The sequence below is a fragment of the Emys orbicularis genome, chromosome 2 (genome assembly GCF_028017835.1).
Source record: "Emys orbicularis isolate rEmyOrb1 chromosome 2, rEmyOrb1.hap1, whole genome shotgun sequence".
NCBI classification, from domain to species: Eukaryota; Metazoa; Chordata; order Testudines; family Emydidae; genus Emys; species Emys orbicularis.
In genome coordinates this window covers 9,439,986-9,457,440 of record NC_088684.1, presented here as the reverse complement: position 1 = coordinate 9,457,440, position 17,455 = coordinate 9,439,986, and the positions used below count along the sequence as shown (strand labels likewise).

Below are 17,455 nucleotides of genomic sequence, written 5' to 3'. Positions count from 1 at the left end.
CCTCACTCAATCTGCAGATGTTCCCTACCCCTAATGTATTACAGGCCCAGATTGTTTTTGATCTGTGTAATATTGATCTACAGGACAACAGTTATACTCTTGGTCATTTTAAAGGATGAGAGAAGTGAGTCAGAAAAAAAAAAAAATCTTCTCCGCCATACATTGTTCAAAGGGGGAAGAGCGGGACGTAGCTCCAGGACTTCGACTGATGTTAACAGGATTAGCTGGGCAACAAGGTAACAAGCTTTCTAATAAAACCAATTGCAAGGTCATATATCTAGGAACAAAGAGCGTCAGTCACGCTGACAGGATGGGGACTGTATCCTGGGACGCAGTGACTCTGCAAAGGACTCTGAGGGGTCGTGGGACATAAACAGCCTGAACACAAGCTCCCAGTGCAGAACTCTGGCTATAAGAGCCAATGCAACCCTTGGCCGTATAAACAGAGGCATAGAGAGCAGGGGGTGGGATTGCCTCTCTGTACTGCATTGGTGAGCCCATCACTGGAATTCTGGTCCAGTTCTAGTGTCTACGCTTCAAAAAGGGTCCGGGGACATTGAAAAATTGAGGAGGGGTCAGAAAAGAGCCACAAGAACTAGGGTGACCAGATGTCCCGATTTTATAGGGACAGTCCCGATTTTGGGGTCTTTTTCTTATATAGGATCCTATTACCCCCACCCCCTGTCCCGATTTTTCACACTTGCTGTCTGGTCACCCTAATGATCTGAGGTCTGGAAAACCTACCTTAAAGTGAAAGACTCAAATTCAATGTATTTAGCTTATCAAAGGGAAGGCTAAGATTATGGTTTACAAGTACTCACACAGGGAGAAAATATCTGATACCAGGGTGTTTTTAATTCTAGCAGACAAAGGCACACAATCCAATGGCTAGAGTTTGAAACTAGACAAATTCGAACTGGAAATAAGGTGCAAATTTTTTTGAGCAGGGAGGTTAGTTAACCATTGCAACCACTTACCCTGGGATACAACAAACTGTCCAGTCAATTCATGTCTTTGACTGGCTGTCTTCCTCCGAGACATGCTGTCGCTCAACCAGGAGTTACAGGCTTGATGCAGGAATCACTGGGTGAGGTTCTACGGCCTGGGTTATGCAGGAGGTCAGACTAGATGACCATAATGGTCCCTTCTGGCCTTAAAATCTATGGGGGGAAAAATCCAGCAAGTTACAGGGGCTGCAAACCTGCATGCCTTGTTTTAAAGCTGTAGGGGTTAATATACACTAGGGTGGTTTGCAGAAGGCGTCTCAGCTACATGAGCATTGTATGGCTAAGCTGATGATTCCCAGATATAGCAGTCACATCAGTGCAGATGTTTAGATTGCATAGACATGTACCATCTTCAACCCTCAATAGTTTGCTTTAATGATGACAACATGGATTTGTTTGCTTTACACAGTGTTTGTCATAGGATGAAACATAATTACCAAATTTATACCATAGGCTCCTCTGTATATACCAGCAGGCCAAGGGGTTAGAAGAGCAAAGGCTTCCTGGGTTTGTAGTAGGCATAAAGGAAAGTTGCCAGATAAACAGGACATAATTTCTGTCAAGAACCTATCAACAGATTCCCACTACACATGTTGTGACTGGGTAGCTCCAATGAGAAATTCATCGGCGTTGGCATGCTGGGTGCATGCACTGTGATATTTTCAGAGCAATGCTGGCAGGATGGCATTTCAGATTCTAAATAATATCAATCAGAGAAAGGCCTGACCCAGAAAGTTTGGATTCTGGTCAAGTTCTGAGCTATCCCAAAGCTCAGGGGTTTTGGTTTAGACTCATCTCTGAAGCCCTTTACAGAATGTATGCCTAGGGATCGTTTACTCACCAGGGAAATGCAGCTACCTCTGGGATCAAAGATAGGATGGGTCCAATGCTTGAGGGCGCTAGCTTGCGACTTGGAGACATCAGTGTAACTCCTTGCTCTGCTACAGGCTTCTTGCAGGACCTTGGGCAAGTCACTTTATTATTTGTCTTATAGCACCGAGGAGCCCCAGTCATGGGCCAGGACCCCATTGTGCCAGGTGTTGCACAGCCACAGAACAAATACTGTCCCTGCCCCAAAGAACTTACAATCTAAGTATAAAACAAGAGACAACAGATGGAAGTCCAAGGAAACAATGAGGCAATAAGATACTTAGTCTTTCTGCCTCTCAGATGCCTATAATAGATACCCTTAGATACTTCCACTTCTTTACCTCATGGGGTGGTGGTAAAGACTGGAAGTATCTAAGCACAGGTCTACACTAACCTCCCCAATTCAAACTAAGGTACGCAACTTCAGCTACGTGAATAACGTAGCTGAAGTTCGAAGTACCTTAGTTCGAACTTACCTCCGTCCAGACGCGGCAGGCAGGCTCCCCCGTCGACTTCGCGTACTCCTCTCGTCCAGCTGGAGTACCGCAGTCGACGGCGAGCACTTCCGGGTTCGACTTATCGCGTCCAGACAAGACGTGATAAGTCGAACCCAGAAGTTCGATTTGCTTGCCGCCGAACTACCGGGTAAGTGTAGACCTACCCTAAGAGAGCCAGCAATATTACACAATAGTGAAGAAGAGACAGAGGAGCACTCACATGCCCCGAGATCGTTTAATAACCTTAAGTGGTCAAGGATTTGTTTAAAAGTCTGATCCCAAAATACCACCTCTCCAGGACTGAAGCCAGTATCTTCTTTGGACTCTTCTGTTGAGTCATTTTGATGTCAGGTGCTTGAACCCTGCAGAGGTATTTTTGCAGATGTGTCCAATTAATTTCAATCTAGGAGTGCAATAGAGGGAGTGTCTGTGCCAAAGGGAATGAGGGGCAGAGATGGAGAGGCCTTCCAGGGAATACCCTAGAAACAAGCAAGCTTGAGGAGAAAGCTCAGGCTGATTAATTTAAATAGTAACAACAAAACTATATCAACAAAGACAAAACCCAAGATGGCGATAAGTTTGGATCATATCTAGTGTGAATGTCCTTTCAGCTGAGCAGGGTGCAAATGTCACCTGCTTACAGATTTGTGAAGCATTATATATTTCGTAGGGCTGTCAAGCGATTAAAAAAATTAATCGCGATTATTCACATGATTAAAAAAATTAATCGTGATTAATCGTGCTGTTAAACAATAATAGAATACTATTTATTTAAATATTTTGGATGTTTTCTACATTTTCAAATATATTGATTTCAATTACAACATAGAATACAAAGTGTACAGTGCTCACTTTATATTTATTTTTTATTACAAATATTTGCACTGTAAAAAACAAAACAAAAAATAGTATTTTTCAATCCACTTAATACAAGTACTGTAGTGCAATCTCTTTATCATGAAAGTTGAACTTACAAATGTAGAATTATGTACAAAAAATAACTGCATTCAAAAATAAAACAATGTAAAACTTTAGAGCCTACAAGTCCACTCAGTCCTATTTCTTGTTCAGCCAATTGCTCAGACAAATAAGTTTGTTTACATTTGCAGAATATAATGCTGCCCTCTTTTTGTTTACAATCTCACCTGAAAGTGAGAATAGGTATTTGCATGGCACTATTGTAGCCCACATCGCAAGATACTTACATGCCAGATGCACTAAAGATTCATATGTCCCTTCATGCTTTAACCATCATTCCAGAGGACATGCGTCCCGTCCATGCTGATGACAGGTTCTGCTCGATAACCATTCAAAGCAGAGTGGACCGATGCATGTTCACTTTCATCATCTGAGTCAGATGCCACCAGCAGAAGGTTGATTTTCATTTTGGGTGGTTCGGATTCTGTAGTTTCTGCATCAGAGTGTTGCTCTTTTAAGACTTCTGAAAGCTCCACACCTCGTCCCTCTCAGATTTTGGATGGCACTTCAGATTCTTAAACCTTGGGTCGAGTATTGTAGCTATTTTTAGAAATCTCACATTGGTACTTTCATGTGCTGGAACATCTTCTGAAACTGCTATAACATGAAATATATGGCAGAATGCGGGTAAAACAGAACAGGAGACATACAATTCTCCTCCAAGGAGTTCAGTCACAAATTTAATTAACACATTTTTTTTTTTAAGGAGTATCATCAGCATGGAAGCATGTCCTCTGGAATGGTGGCTGAAGCACGAAGGGACATATGAATGTTTAGCATATCTGGCACGTAAATACCTTGCAACGCCGGCTACAAAAGTGCCATGCGAACACCTGTTCTCACTTTCAGGTGACATTGTAAATAAACAGGCAGCAATATCTCCTGTAAATGTAAACAAACTTGTTTGCCCGAGCGATTGGCTGAACAAGAAGTAGGACTGAGTGGACTTGTAGGCTCTAAAGCAGTGGTTCTCAAATTGTGGGTCGGGACTACAAAGGGGGTCCCAACCCCATTTTAATGGGATTGCCAGGGCTGGTGTTAGACTTGTTGGGGCCTGGGGATTTGGCTTTGGGCCTCCCTGCGTGGGGTGGCAGGGCTTGGGCAGGCTCAGGCTTTGGTCCCCCCTCCTGGGGTCGTGTAGTAATTTTTGTTGTCAGAAGGGGGTCACGGTGCAACGAAGTTTGAGAACCGCTGCTCTAAAGTTTTACATTGTTTTGTTTTTGAGTGCAGTTATGTAACACAAAAATCTACCTTTGTAAGTTACACTTTCACGATAAAGAGATTGCACTGCAGTACTTGTAGGAGGGGAATTGAAAAATACTATTTCTTTTGTTTATCATTTTTACAGTGCAAATATTTGTAATAAAAAAATAATAATATAAAGTGAACATTGTACACTTTGTATTCTATGTTATAGAAATCAATATATTTGAAAATGTAGAAAAAAATCCAAAACTATTTAATACATTTCAATTGGTATTCTAGTGTTTAACAATGCGATTAATCGCGATGAATTTTTTTTTAGTTAATTGCGTGAGTTAATTGTGATTAATCAACAGCCCTAATATTTCTATAGTGCTGTATAAATGTCAGTTGTTACTATACACATTCCCACCAGTGATCCATAGGAGGACCTAACTCTTCTTTATCATGTCACCCTCCCCTCCAACACACAGACGCAGATACGTTCAGTTCTTGGTTACAGTTGCTATTGTCTTTCAAGGATCAGCTTTAAGACGGATCCCCACAAACCTCTATTGAAACAACTCACCCTTTGTATCTTTTTTTTGGTTTTCATCAAAGGTTCTTAAAAGATGATTGAAATCCACCCCACCGGCAAATTGCTCTGGGGTGACACGGTCCAAGGCAACAGGTTAATAGTCTTTTGGGGCCAGAACGCACCACGCTAAGGAAAAGCTGGAGGCTGTAGCAGGCACACTGAGATCTCTTATGGCAACTCCAAGTCAGACGTGTGTTAGCCTTGGTGGGTGGTGCTTTTGGGGGCAGCAGGTAGAGACGCTGGATTCTTCATTCAATTTGGATTGAAACAGAAGAATATAATGAAGAGTCTGATGTGGAAAATGTTTCCCTCACTTGGTCCCTTTGTTTCATCTCTCCTTGATGTCTTAAATGTGTTACATTTTCTGCTGGGCTGTCGCCAAGCTGGTCTTAGATTGTCAAGACAATGAAGAAAGCAGGAGACCAGAACAGGCTGCCAGTTGTTTAATTTCCTGCTATTAATGGAGCATAATCTAAACACCAATGGCAAATATTTACCTTCGCATTCCTCTGGTCCAGTGTTTTGATGGGTGATAGACAGCACTCTGCCCTTCTCATTCTTGATGCTTATTAAGGCAAATCCAAAAGGAGCAATGGAGACCGAAAGAAGGATGCTTATCTTTTGTTTGCAACAGCCTGAGTCTGTATCAGCCTAAGTCAGTCGAAGTCATTGTCAGATTAACCCTGGATTTTTCTTGGGCATGCTCTGGGCCTGAGTTCATCTGTGTGCTTTGCTTCTTGCAGAGGGTGGCCCTCAGATCTGTGTTGAGCGGCGCATTCCATCCATGGCCATAGTAAGTGAGAATGAGGACTGTGCCAGGAAGAAAAGGCTAAGGGAGAGGAAGACACTCGGGCCCGGCTTTAGGGCAGCACTTAAGCACATGCTTAAAGTTAAGTAAAACCCCGAGGGACTTAAGTTAAGCACATATGTAAGTGCTGTCTTGAAGAGGGCTGTTTTCCTGAATCAGAACCTACATCAGTGGTGGGCAACCCACAGGCCGCATGCGGCCCACCAGGGTAATCTGATTGCGGGCCATGAGACGTTTTGCTGATGTTGACCGTCCGCAGGCACGGCCCCCCGTAGCTCCCAGTGGCCGCGGCTCACCGTTCCCGGCCAATGGGAGCTGTGGTCACCGGAGGAAATTAATAAACAGCAGGTTTAAAGCAAACATAAAAAAGTACAACATAAGAAAGCATAAAAAAGTACAGTGCACAGTCAACCTGTGGAACTCGTTGCCAAGGGTTGTTGTGAAGGCCAAAAGTATAAAAAGGTTCAAAAAAAGAATTAGATAAGTTCATGGAGGATAGGTCCATCAATGGCCATTAGCCAAAGTGGTCAGGGACACAACCCCATGCTGTAGGTGTCCCTAAATTTCTGACTGCTAGAAGATGGGCTTGGACATTAGGGGGAGGATCACTCAACAACGTGCCCTATTCTGTTCACTCCCTCTGAAGCATCTGGTACCAGCACTGCCAGAAGGCAGGATACTGGGCTAAATGGACCATTGGTCTGACCCTGTATGGCCGTTCTTATGATCTATTACTACTAAGCAGCTATGGGAGCTCTCCTTTGGTTCTTGTGGTAAAGATCTGCAGTATTACCAACCCCAAACATTGAAAATCCATAAATCAGGCCTCCCAAAATCCTGGGATTAAAAATACCAGAATACGTTGTGGATGCTTTTTATTCACCTTCTGGTTTCTGAGGCCAGGTCTACACTAAAAAATTAGGTTGGCCCTGCTACATTGCTCAGGGATTTTTCATACACACAAGTAATGTAAAAAGCAACAAAGAGTCCTGTGGCACCTTATAGACTAACAGACGTATTGGAGCATAAGCTTTCGTGGGTGATTACCCACTTCGTCAGACGCATGTATTCACCCACGAAAGCTTATGCTCCAATACGTCTGTTAGTCTATAAGGTGCCACGGGACTCTATCACTTTTGACAGATCCAGACTAACACGGCTACTCCTCTGATACTTGACACCAAGTAATGTAGTTAAGTCAGCCTAGCCCTGGTGTAGACAGCACTAGGTTGATGGAAGAATTCTTACGTCAACCTAGCTACCACCTGTTGGGGAGGTGCTTAACTACAGCAATGGGAGAGCCCTTCCCATCCTGCCCTGCCTGCCCCCTGGCACATTTGGCCCCTGTCCTTGGCAGCTGGGCCCAGGCAGGGAGCGGAAGGAGCATGACCAGCCACCACTCTGGCTGCCTGTGAGAGCCCGGCTGGGGAAGTGGCAGCGGCTGGGCTCTCTCTTAGGCAGCTGCTGAGCAGCCACCTTCAGCCGGCGTGAGAAGTGGCTCTGCCCCATCACCTCCACTCCCCACCTGGGCCCGGCTGCCTGAGAGAGTGGCAGAACACGCCAGTGGGGGAGGCACACTGACTCTGAAATGCTCAGGGAGATTAGAGAGGCTATTAAAATAAAAAACTCAATAATAATAATGGGGGATTTCAACTATCCCCATATTGGCTGGGTACATGTCACCTCAGAAGGGATGCTGAGATAAAGTTTCTTGACACCTTAAATGACTGCTTCTTGGAGCAGCTAGTCCTGGAACCCACAAGAGGAGAGCAAATTCTTGATTTAGGCCTAAGTGGAGCATAGGATCTGGTCCAAGAGGTGAATAGAACTGGACCGCTTGGTAATAGTGACCATAATATAATTAAATTTAACATCCCTGTGGCGGGGAAAACTCCACAGTGGCCCAACACAGTAGCATTTAATTTCAGAAAGGGGAACTGCACAAAAATGAGGAGGTTAGTGAAACAGAAATTAAAAGGGACAGCGCCAAAAGTGAAATCTCTGCGAGTTGCGTGGAAACTTTTTAAAGATACCATAATAGAGGCTCAACTTAAATGTATCCCCCAATTTAAAAAACATAGTAAGAGAACCAAAAAAGAGCCACCGTGGTTAAACAACAAAGTAAAAGAAGCAGTGTGAGGCAAAAAGGCATCCTTTAAAAAGTGGAAGATAAATCCTAATGAGGAAAATAGAAAGGAGCATAAACTCTGGCAAATGAACTGTAAAAATATAATTAGAAAGACCAAAAAAGAATTTGAAGAACAGCTAGCCAAAGACTCCAAAAGTAATAGCAATTTTTTTTTTAAATACATCAGAAGCAGGAAGCCTGCTAAACAACCAGTGGGGCCACTGGACGATCGAGATGCTAAAGGAGCACTCAAAGATGATAAGGCCATTGCGGAGAAACTAAATGAATTCTTTGCATCGGTCTTCACTGTTGAGAATGTGAGGGAGATTCCCAAACCTGAGCCATTCTTTTTGGGTGATAGATCTGAGGAACTGTCCCAAATTGAGGTGTCATTAGAGGAGGTTTGGGAACAAATTGATAAACTAAACAGTAATAAGTCTCCAGGACCTGATGGTATTCACCCAAGAGTTCTGAAGGAACTCAAATGTGAAATTGCAGGACTCCTAACTGTCATCTGTAACCTATCATTTAAATCAGCTTCTGTACCAAATGACTGGAGGCTAGCTAATGTGACGCCAATTTTTAAAAAGGGCTCCAGAGGTGACCCTGGCAACTACAGGCCAGTAAGCCTCACTTTAGTACTGGGCAAATTAGTTGAAACAATTGTAAAGAACAAAATTGTCAGACACGTAGATGAACATAATTTGTTGGGAAATAGTCAACATGTTTTTTGTAAAGGGAAGTCAGGCCTCACCAGTCTACTAGAATTCTTTGAGGCGGTCAACAAGCATGCGGACAAAGGAGATCCAGTGGATATAGTGTATTTAGATTTTCAGAAAGCCTTTGACAAGGTCCCTCACCAAAGGCTCTTAAGCAAAGTAAGCAGTCATGGGATAAGAGGGAAGGTTCTCTCATGGATTGGTAACTGGTTAAAAGATAGGAAACAAAGGGTAGGAATAAATGGTCAGTTTTCAGAATGGACTAGATCAGTGGTTTTCAAACTTTTTTCCTGGGGACCCAGTTGAAGAAAATTGTTAATGCTCACGACCCAATGGAGCTGGGGATGAGGGGTTTGGGATATGGGAGGGGCTCAGGGCTGGGGTAGAGGGTATGGGGGTGAGGGCTACGGGGCGAGGCCGGAAAAATGAGGGGTTCAGGGTGTGTGTGGGGGCCTCTGGGCTGGGGCAGGGGATTGGGGTGCCAGAGGGGGTCAGGGCTCTGGGCTGGGGGTGCAAGCTCTGGGGTGGGACTGGGAATGAGGGGTTTGGGATGCAAGAAGGTGTTCCAGGTTTGGGGGGGCTCAGGGCTGGGGCAGGGGATTTGAGCGTGGGGTTGGGGCACGGACTTAGCTCCGGTGGCTCTCAGTCAGCAGTGCAGCCGGTGGGGAAGAGGCAGGCTTCCCGTCTGTCCTGGCACCGCAGACCACACTGCACCTGAAGTGGCCAGCAGCAGGTCCGGCTCCTAGGCAGAGGTGCGCAAGTGGCTCCACACGGCTGTTGCCAGCAGGCACCGACACCCCCCCCCAGCTCCCATTGGCCGGAGCTGGTGCTCGGGGCGGTGGCCCCCCTGCCTAGAAGCTGGACCTGCTGCTGGCTGCTTCCAGGGCACAGCATGGTGTCGGAACAGGTAGGCACTAGACTGCCTCAGCTGGGCAGCACCGCTGATGGGACTTTTAACATCCCAGTTGGCGGTGCTGACTAGAGCGACCCAGTGCCTGACATGCCACGACCCAGTACTGGGTCGTGACCCGAACTTTGAAAAACGCTGGACTAGATGACCTCTCAAAGTCTCTTCCAGTCCTACGATTCTATCATTCTATGATTCTATAATATACAAATGATGTTACTAATAATATATTATTGCATCCTCCAATATCGAGGGTATGTGTGAAGATCCCCAAGTCCCATTAAAGTCCATCACCTCTGAAAATCAGGCCCAAATCTGCCTTTATATGCTAATGGGACTTACGTGCATAAACTCTCCACATCTAAGGGGTGGCAGAGGCCAAGAAATAAATGGGACGGAAGAAATATCCGTTGACTATGTGGAATGGATCGTTGTTCCATTTCCTTGTTGAATGAACAGGATTTAAATGCACACACGGAGTGGGGAGTACAGCTTGTTAAATGTCCAAAAGGAAGTCGGTAGGTTGGGGGAACTGATGTTTGGAGTCAAGGGTTCCCATGTTGGGCGTACATCTGGCATTCAGCTGAAGCATGTTAACCCTGTCAGTTGGAGTGTGTTTGCAATCAAGTTAAACGCTGGTCGTTACTAAACGCTGTAGCTCCCCAAACTGAAACATGTCTCTATAAAGAAAAATGTGGAGCCCTGGTCCATGACTAGCGCTCCCAAACTCTACACCAATGCCACTTTGAACTAGCGAACATCCTTCATGAAATAAAAGTGGCCCACACAGACATGGTAGTAAAAGACAGCTTTATTTCCTGGCCTGCATCACCTGACATATGTCAAGGTTACAGAAGGTTATACGTCTCTGCCACATGACAGAAGTCAGCACCCACTGACTCCAGCGGCTACTGTTACACTTAATACAGAGCTTCTTGCAATACAAATTGTTTACATCAGATATAAATACACATGACATGTTGCAGATATTCTCTTTGTTAGCCATCGACAATCAGTGGAGGAGAAGATTTCACCAACAGTACTTGTCTTTCAGAGATTCTAGATACATTCAAAGAAACCCCAGGAACCAAAGAAAAATGGACACCACGGCGACACTGAAATGTATAGCCTTTTCACCAAGCTCTTTCTGTTGAGCTTTCAATGACCTTTAGAGAATGTCTTCTGCTTTAAATTCCAGGCTTGATTATGTGGAATTTCCAGACATCCCTATTATTATTATTTGTACTTTGGGGCTAATATCCTGACCCTGCAAGCTGTCCATGTGCATAGCTCCCATTGACTTCACCAGAAGAATCGCATGCAGAAGGCTTTAAGGAGCCAGCCCTACAGTTTCAAACATAGATGTCTGCAAAATATGTGCACTGCGAGGAATGTTGGAAGAGACCAAACCACAAAGAAGGAAATAAAGTCCAGGCCAGCCTGACAGAAGAAATACACACATACTGCATCTACAAAAGAGGTGTTTAACCTCAGTCCAGGCCAGTGCATGCCCGGGTACTGGTTTGTGTGTGAAATCCGAACGTGCACAATTACCCACTTTTCACGTGCATGCTTTCCTCCGGCACAATGACCTGTTTGCATGCGGGCATCATGTTCAGGCAGAGGATTAGATGCCAAAGAACTAGATCTTGCTCTGTGTTGTGCAGGTGCATTGTGGGAAAGGAGTGGGTGTAGGCAGCCATTCATCCCTAGTGCAGTAGTGTAACAGCTGGGGAGGAGACCCACCTAACGCTCAAGAGACTTTTAAGAGTGGGGCCTAGCTGGCGGTTCTCCACTACCCAATGGGGTGGGGTCTGCTACTTTGGGGGTATGGTTAGATTTCCCCATGCAGTCTGCAGTTTGCAGTGTGTGTTAGCAAGGGGTGCTGCACTGCTCCTTTTCACAGGCGTGGCAGTGTGCCCAGCACCGCGCCCACCCTGCCCTGCGCCAGCAGCAGTGCTCTGGGAACAGCTGCATGGACAGCACCCGGGACTGCCAAATGTCACGCCTCGAGTGGGGCATGCATGTATCTGGCAGCCGGCGCACACCTTCATGCATCCCCGTGGAAAGCTCCGGCATTCATTCCCCCGGCGGTAAGTTGCAGTTCCTCTTGGCAGCTATAGGGGTTGCTGTAGTGCAGGTTTCTTGCCCTGCTGGCAGCAGACCCACACCCAGGCCCCCGGGAGGAAGTGGCGGTGGCAGCTGGGCCAGGGGAGGAGTGTGTATGTGTGTGTGTGGGGGGGGAAGTGCACAATGAAGGATGGGGCTGGAGAGGGCAGAACGGGGGGAGGCTAATGGGTTGATGAGAAGAATAAGAGTCACTGACACAGGTTCCCCCCAACAGTCTCCCCAGGCTCCAAACCCCTATTGCCCAGTCCCCCTTATTCCCCAACAGCCCCAATGATAGACTGACACAGACCCTCCCCCACCCCCTTCCCCACCCCCATTGTCCCCCAATAGCCCCAACCCCAGGTTGCCACAGGCACCCTGTTCCCCACCCCTCCAAGCTCCATCGCCCGTTGCTTAACAATCCCTCTTTCAGACTCTCCCCCGCCCTCAACCTCCTGACCCCCCCTTGTCCCCCAAGGCCCCTGACTCCTTCCCGTACCTTGGCCTTCGCTAAATCCTGCCAACCTCCCCTTGCTCCTAAGGCCTGCCAAGAATAGGCTCCTACCTCCCCCAGGCCTACTGCCACTTGATTGAGGTGGGGAGGCACCTCGAGGGGGAAATCCCTGACTTCTCCCCGCAAGAAAGAAATGGGACACATAAAGCTGCACAAACTCCACTGCCCCATTCCTTCGCTTGGCTCCCTGTAGCAAGAGCAGGACTTGACCCTAATTTGTACATTTTGGCATGCAGCTCTCCTTTGCTGGCTCTTGTGCAGAGTTTGCTAGTGGAAATTCCAGTGGGTTCCATTAGAATCCTTTAACTAGTCTCAATTGGTTTCTACTGGTTTAAATTGGAGGACCAGTAGTCCCAGTAACCAACAGACCAATAGATCCATTGCTCTGTTCCTCAAACCTTGTTAGCCAGGTGGAACCCGCTGAAAATATTTCAAGTGGCATTTCCACTAGGAGAATAATCACAGCAATGGACGTTTTCATTCATGCTGTGGGTCTCGCTGTTTCTCTGGGTTGCTTTTTCATGCTTATGCTTTTTTAATGGTGCCGTATAGAATGCAAATGGTACAGCCACCAGCCAGCATTGTAATACTGAAATTGGGACTCTCATTTGCGCCGATGTTGTGAGTCAAACACCGCGATGGGATTTTTACAAAGGGTTGACTCGTTTTATGGCACTGCACGATGAAAAAGGTAATTCATGCTCCAAGAAGGGTGTAAACCTACCTGCCTGCTTTGGGGTGTAAACTGATTGCTGCAAGGGATCAGGAGTGAATTCGTCCCTTCCTGGGAACAGCATGAAGGAAAGAGGTGAAGTTCATCCCTGTGTAGAGGGCCCTCAACATAATTTAAATCCTAAACATAGGTCTTAAATCATGCCTAGGGCTCTGCCCTGGGATGGATTTCAACCTAGATGCTTTATGGGGTTGTGGGGTTTGTGGTTGTTGTTGCTTTCCTCTGAAGCCTTAGAGGAAAGGCAGATACAAATTAGTTGGACCAATGGTAGGATCTGGTATAGCAAACCCTAATTTAATGCCGCATCATAAAAAAAACTCAAACAAGGCTGACACATCTTCGTATTTCAGTTCTGCTTTTCATCACCACTGAGTTGCTGGAAGAGGGAGCAAATGTGGGAAACAGAGTTTCCAAGAAACCACATACGTTTGGACAGCTTCTTTCCATGCCTGTCTGAAACATAAGGAAACTGGTGATCCAACTGAATAATATGAACCAAGCAATACAAATCCTTGCATGTTTATATATTATATAAAGTCATACAAATCCTCTCCTTACAGCTGAAATATTAAGGGTGGGTGTGTTTGGGGAGGGGGGGGATATTGTTTTGCGTTAGAGTGCCTTCCCTGAGGAAATTCAGATGTGTTTGAGAAACATCTGAATAGCTGCTAGTGACAAGTGGGTTAGATTTATTTTGTCCCGCTTCAGTTCAGTCACCTGAAACCAACAACTCTGCTCGGTGTCTTAAATCTTTGCTGTCTCTAGTAACGTGGAAAGCTCAGCAGCACCTGCGTTACTCAACAACAATATTCCTTCCCAAGGCTGGGAGGCTTTCACAGACAAGAAGAGAGTTTATGGCCTTCTAAGTCCTCCTGCAGTTTGGTAGCTTACTGTCACATTGCAGTGTGAAACAGTGAAAGAAGACCACAACAGTAATGGATTTGCTGCTAGTAAAACATATATATTAAAATGCAAACAGAGCATTCCTGTTGTGAACTGTTATTAATGGACTTTCTTTTGTATTGGTACTAATGGCACTGAGAGTTCCTCTTTCCAAAAAGAGCATAATGTTCTCGAGGAATAAATTCTAACACAGTCGCTCCAAAGCTCATATTAGAAAACAAGAGGCCAAGGGCAATAGTACCAGACAGCCCAGCAATATTCCACACTGGGTTACTGTAGTGTGTCCCTCTAGGAGCTGGTTATATCTGTGTACTGTTTGTTGAAGGTAAGCTCAAAGGGCTGCCTATTGTGTTTGAGAAGGCAATGATTGCATTTGTACCTGAGCCCTTGGAGCTCTTGTTCATACTGATGATGTCCCCACTTGTCTGCTCAGGCTCCGACTTCCTGAAGATACTTTTCATGGTCGACTGGAAGTTGTTGGTGACAAAGCAGTAGACGATGGGGTCCATGCAGCTGTTGAGGCTACTCAGAGTCACGGTCACATGGTAGACAATTAAGCTGATGTTACGGGGAATGTCTGGGTTGATGGAAATGGCCACCTGGCGCACATGGAAAGGTGTAAAGCAGATCATGAAGATGATGAGGACGGTGGTCAGGAGCTGAACGGCCCTCATTCGCCTCTCACGGCTCTGGTGCATGAGGCTGGGCTTGGATAGCGCACACATGATCCTAGTGGTGAAGAAGGTGATGATGATGAGCGGGAAGAAATACTCGCAGACCATCAGGGCAAAGATCTTGGCGAGGCAGCAGGGTGCAAAGGTTATCGCCATGGTCAGAATGGAGAAAGTGACCACAGTTGCAAAGACCCAGATGAAGACACAGATCCCCTTGGCACAGCTGGGGTTCCTCCACTTACGTGAGGCTTCCACCTGCACAATGGCCAGGTACCGGTCGATGCAGATGCACGTCAAGAAGAGAATGCTGCAGTACATGTTGACGAAGTAGCCAAAGATGTGAACAAAGGAACACTTCAGGCAGTCCCCTGCAGTGTAGTACATGATGATTCGGGTGGGCAAGGAGAAGCCCACCAGTAGATCAGTAACGATCAGGTTGATGGTGTAGATGACAGAGGTGGTTTTCGTCTTGGTGCGGAAGCAGAACACGTAGAGAGCTAAGCTGTTCAGCACAACGCCCACCAGGAAAATGATGGCATTGACCGCCATCAGGGCTATCCACAGGCTGTAAAAGTCTTGGTAAAGTTCTTGGTCCATATGGATAAACTTGTCGAACATGTTGACCTCATTTGAGCTGCTAGAGTTGGGCGCCCTCGTGGAGTTGAGAGGGTTAAGGGCCAGTTCTCGGGAGGAGGAGGCATGCATACTCAGTGCTCTGGGGACCTGAAAGAAGGAAGCAACAGCAAAGAGACATTTACAGGCATGTTCAGGGGTTCACAGCACAGAACACTGCAGCCTCATTAGGAGGCGTTTTGAAGGCATATACCAAGGGTTGTGGTGGATTCTCCATCACTGGCAATTTTTAAATCAAGATTGGGTGTGTTGCTAAAAGATCTGCTCTAGGGATTATTTGGGGGAAGTTCCATGGCTTGTGTTACACAGGAGGTCAGACTAGATGATCACAATGGTCCCTTCTGGCTTGGGAATCTATGGATAATTATATCTCCCCAGTGGCCTACAGCCAGACCATCTCAGTCTGCGATCACATCCCATCTCACAAGCTAAGCAGAGTCATGCTGCTGCCCTGAACAGCTTACACTCCATATTTTAGATATGGCCCAACATGATGGGATAACAAACATCAAGGAGGGAAAGCTCTGTGGATGGACCAGAGGTACAGCAATAGGCAAAGTGAATGTAGGGTATGTCTACATTTGGAGCTGCGGGGAGCGGTGAATTCCAGCTTGAGGAGACATACCTGGACTAGCTATCCTTGAGCTAGCCGACCCAAATACATGCCCATCAGAGACCCTAGGCATGTACTCAGGGCAACTAGCCCCTCCTGCTGCTCCCACTGCCGGGGCCATGCTATTTTTAGCCCACTGGCAGGATGAGAGCTAGTGCAGGTATGTCTCCTGGAGCTGGGAATTGCACCCCCAGTGCCAAGTTCAGATGCACACATCTGTTCAGTTTTTCAAGTAGAGAAGATACCGATCTGTTGACTCACTTATTGCTGGGCGTGGATGAGAGGCGTGACCTTTCAGCAGAGTTTCACAGGAATAGTGAGTAAGCACTGGGCAGACCAGAGCAGGGTGAGCTTGTTCCTTGCATACAGGTGGTATGATTGATGCCACTGGGCACAGAGATGAGCCAGCCATGGTGGAAAAAATGGTCTCCAAATTATTCATTCTCATTTAAAAAATCTTAGCGGGCTGGGGAAGATCCTATTGCTTAGAAGCTTGGGACATGTAGAAATGCTATCTGAGCAAGAATTAGGCAGCTGGTGTGCTTAGAACACAGCCTGTCATGCTGAGCAGTAGTGTCTGATTGTTTCCTTGCGCTCCCGCTATTCGTCTGTCTGTATCCACCTTGTGTCTCTTGTCTCATACTCAGATTGCATAAGCTCTTTGGAGCAGGGGCTCTTTGTTTGTTCTGTGTGTCTCATAGAATATCAGGGTTGGAAGGGACCTCAGGAGGTTATTTAGTCCAACCCTCTCCTCAAAGCAGGACCAATCCCCAACTGGCCCCCTCAAGGATCAAACTTGCAACCTTGGATTTAGCAGGCCAAAGTTCAAACCACTGAGCTATCCCCTTTGTCCAGTGCCTAGAACCAGGGGGTCAATGACAGGACACCTAGCACTATTCTTATACAAATCCAGAAATAAATAATAATTAATAAATAAAGTGCCAGACAAGCACAGCAGGTGGGCCTTGGGGCAGTGTGGGGACACTAGGCACATCAGCAGTGGTCTGGGGTAAGCTTCTAGCCCTCAAGGTTGTGAAGAAAAGATTGAAAACATGACGTGGGCATAACCAAGACAGCAACATCTGCCTGAGTGTGCAAAGAGCCTGAAACACTTGCTCTGAGAGGTGTGAACTCTCCCATGAATTTCAATGGGGTGTTAACTACACCTGGAAGTGACAGCAACATCTGCCTGAGTGTACAAAGAGCCTGCAATGGTTGCTCGGAGAGGTGTGAATCAATGGGCTGTTAACTACACCAAGGGAGGTCTGTGTGTGGCAGGAGGAGAAAGTGCAGCATGCCCAGCTCATCCAGCCAGGCAGAGACAACTCAGCAGCCAGCATGTAAATACTGGGACCCTCCCCACTGCCTGGTGCAGTCTGAGTGTAAGAAAGGGCCCCAGATCACTCCCCTGTCCCTGCCTCGCTTCCTTCCTTCGCCACTCCAAATGGAGGGGTGAGGTCATGGAGAAGTGATGGTGCCACAGCTTGGGGGTGAGCCACTGGGACACTGTGTCTGCCTAGAGCTCTGTGTCGTCTTGCGGGTGGGTCGTCTAGGGGTTGAGTGGGAGCAGAGAAGTGAGCTT

The 17,455-nt window shown here is 46.5% G+C and overlaps 1 protein-coding gene across 1 annotated transcript; it reads right to left on the bottom strand.

Annotated features, from left to right (window-relative positions):
• Positions 1 to 14,252: 14,252 nt before the first annotated feature.
• On the bottom strand, positions 14,253 to 15,332 carry GPR20 (G protein-coupled receptor 20). Its single transcript, XM_065400211.1, has one exon. It carries the CDS (start codon positions 15,330 to 15,332, stop codon positions 14,253 to 14,255), a length of 1,080 nt encoding a protein of 359 aa, XP_065256283.1.
• Positions 15,333 to 17,455: the final 2,123 nt, after the last annotated feature.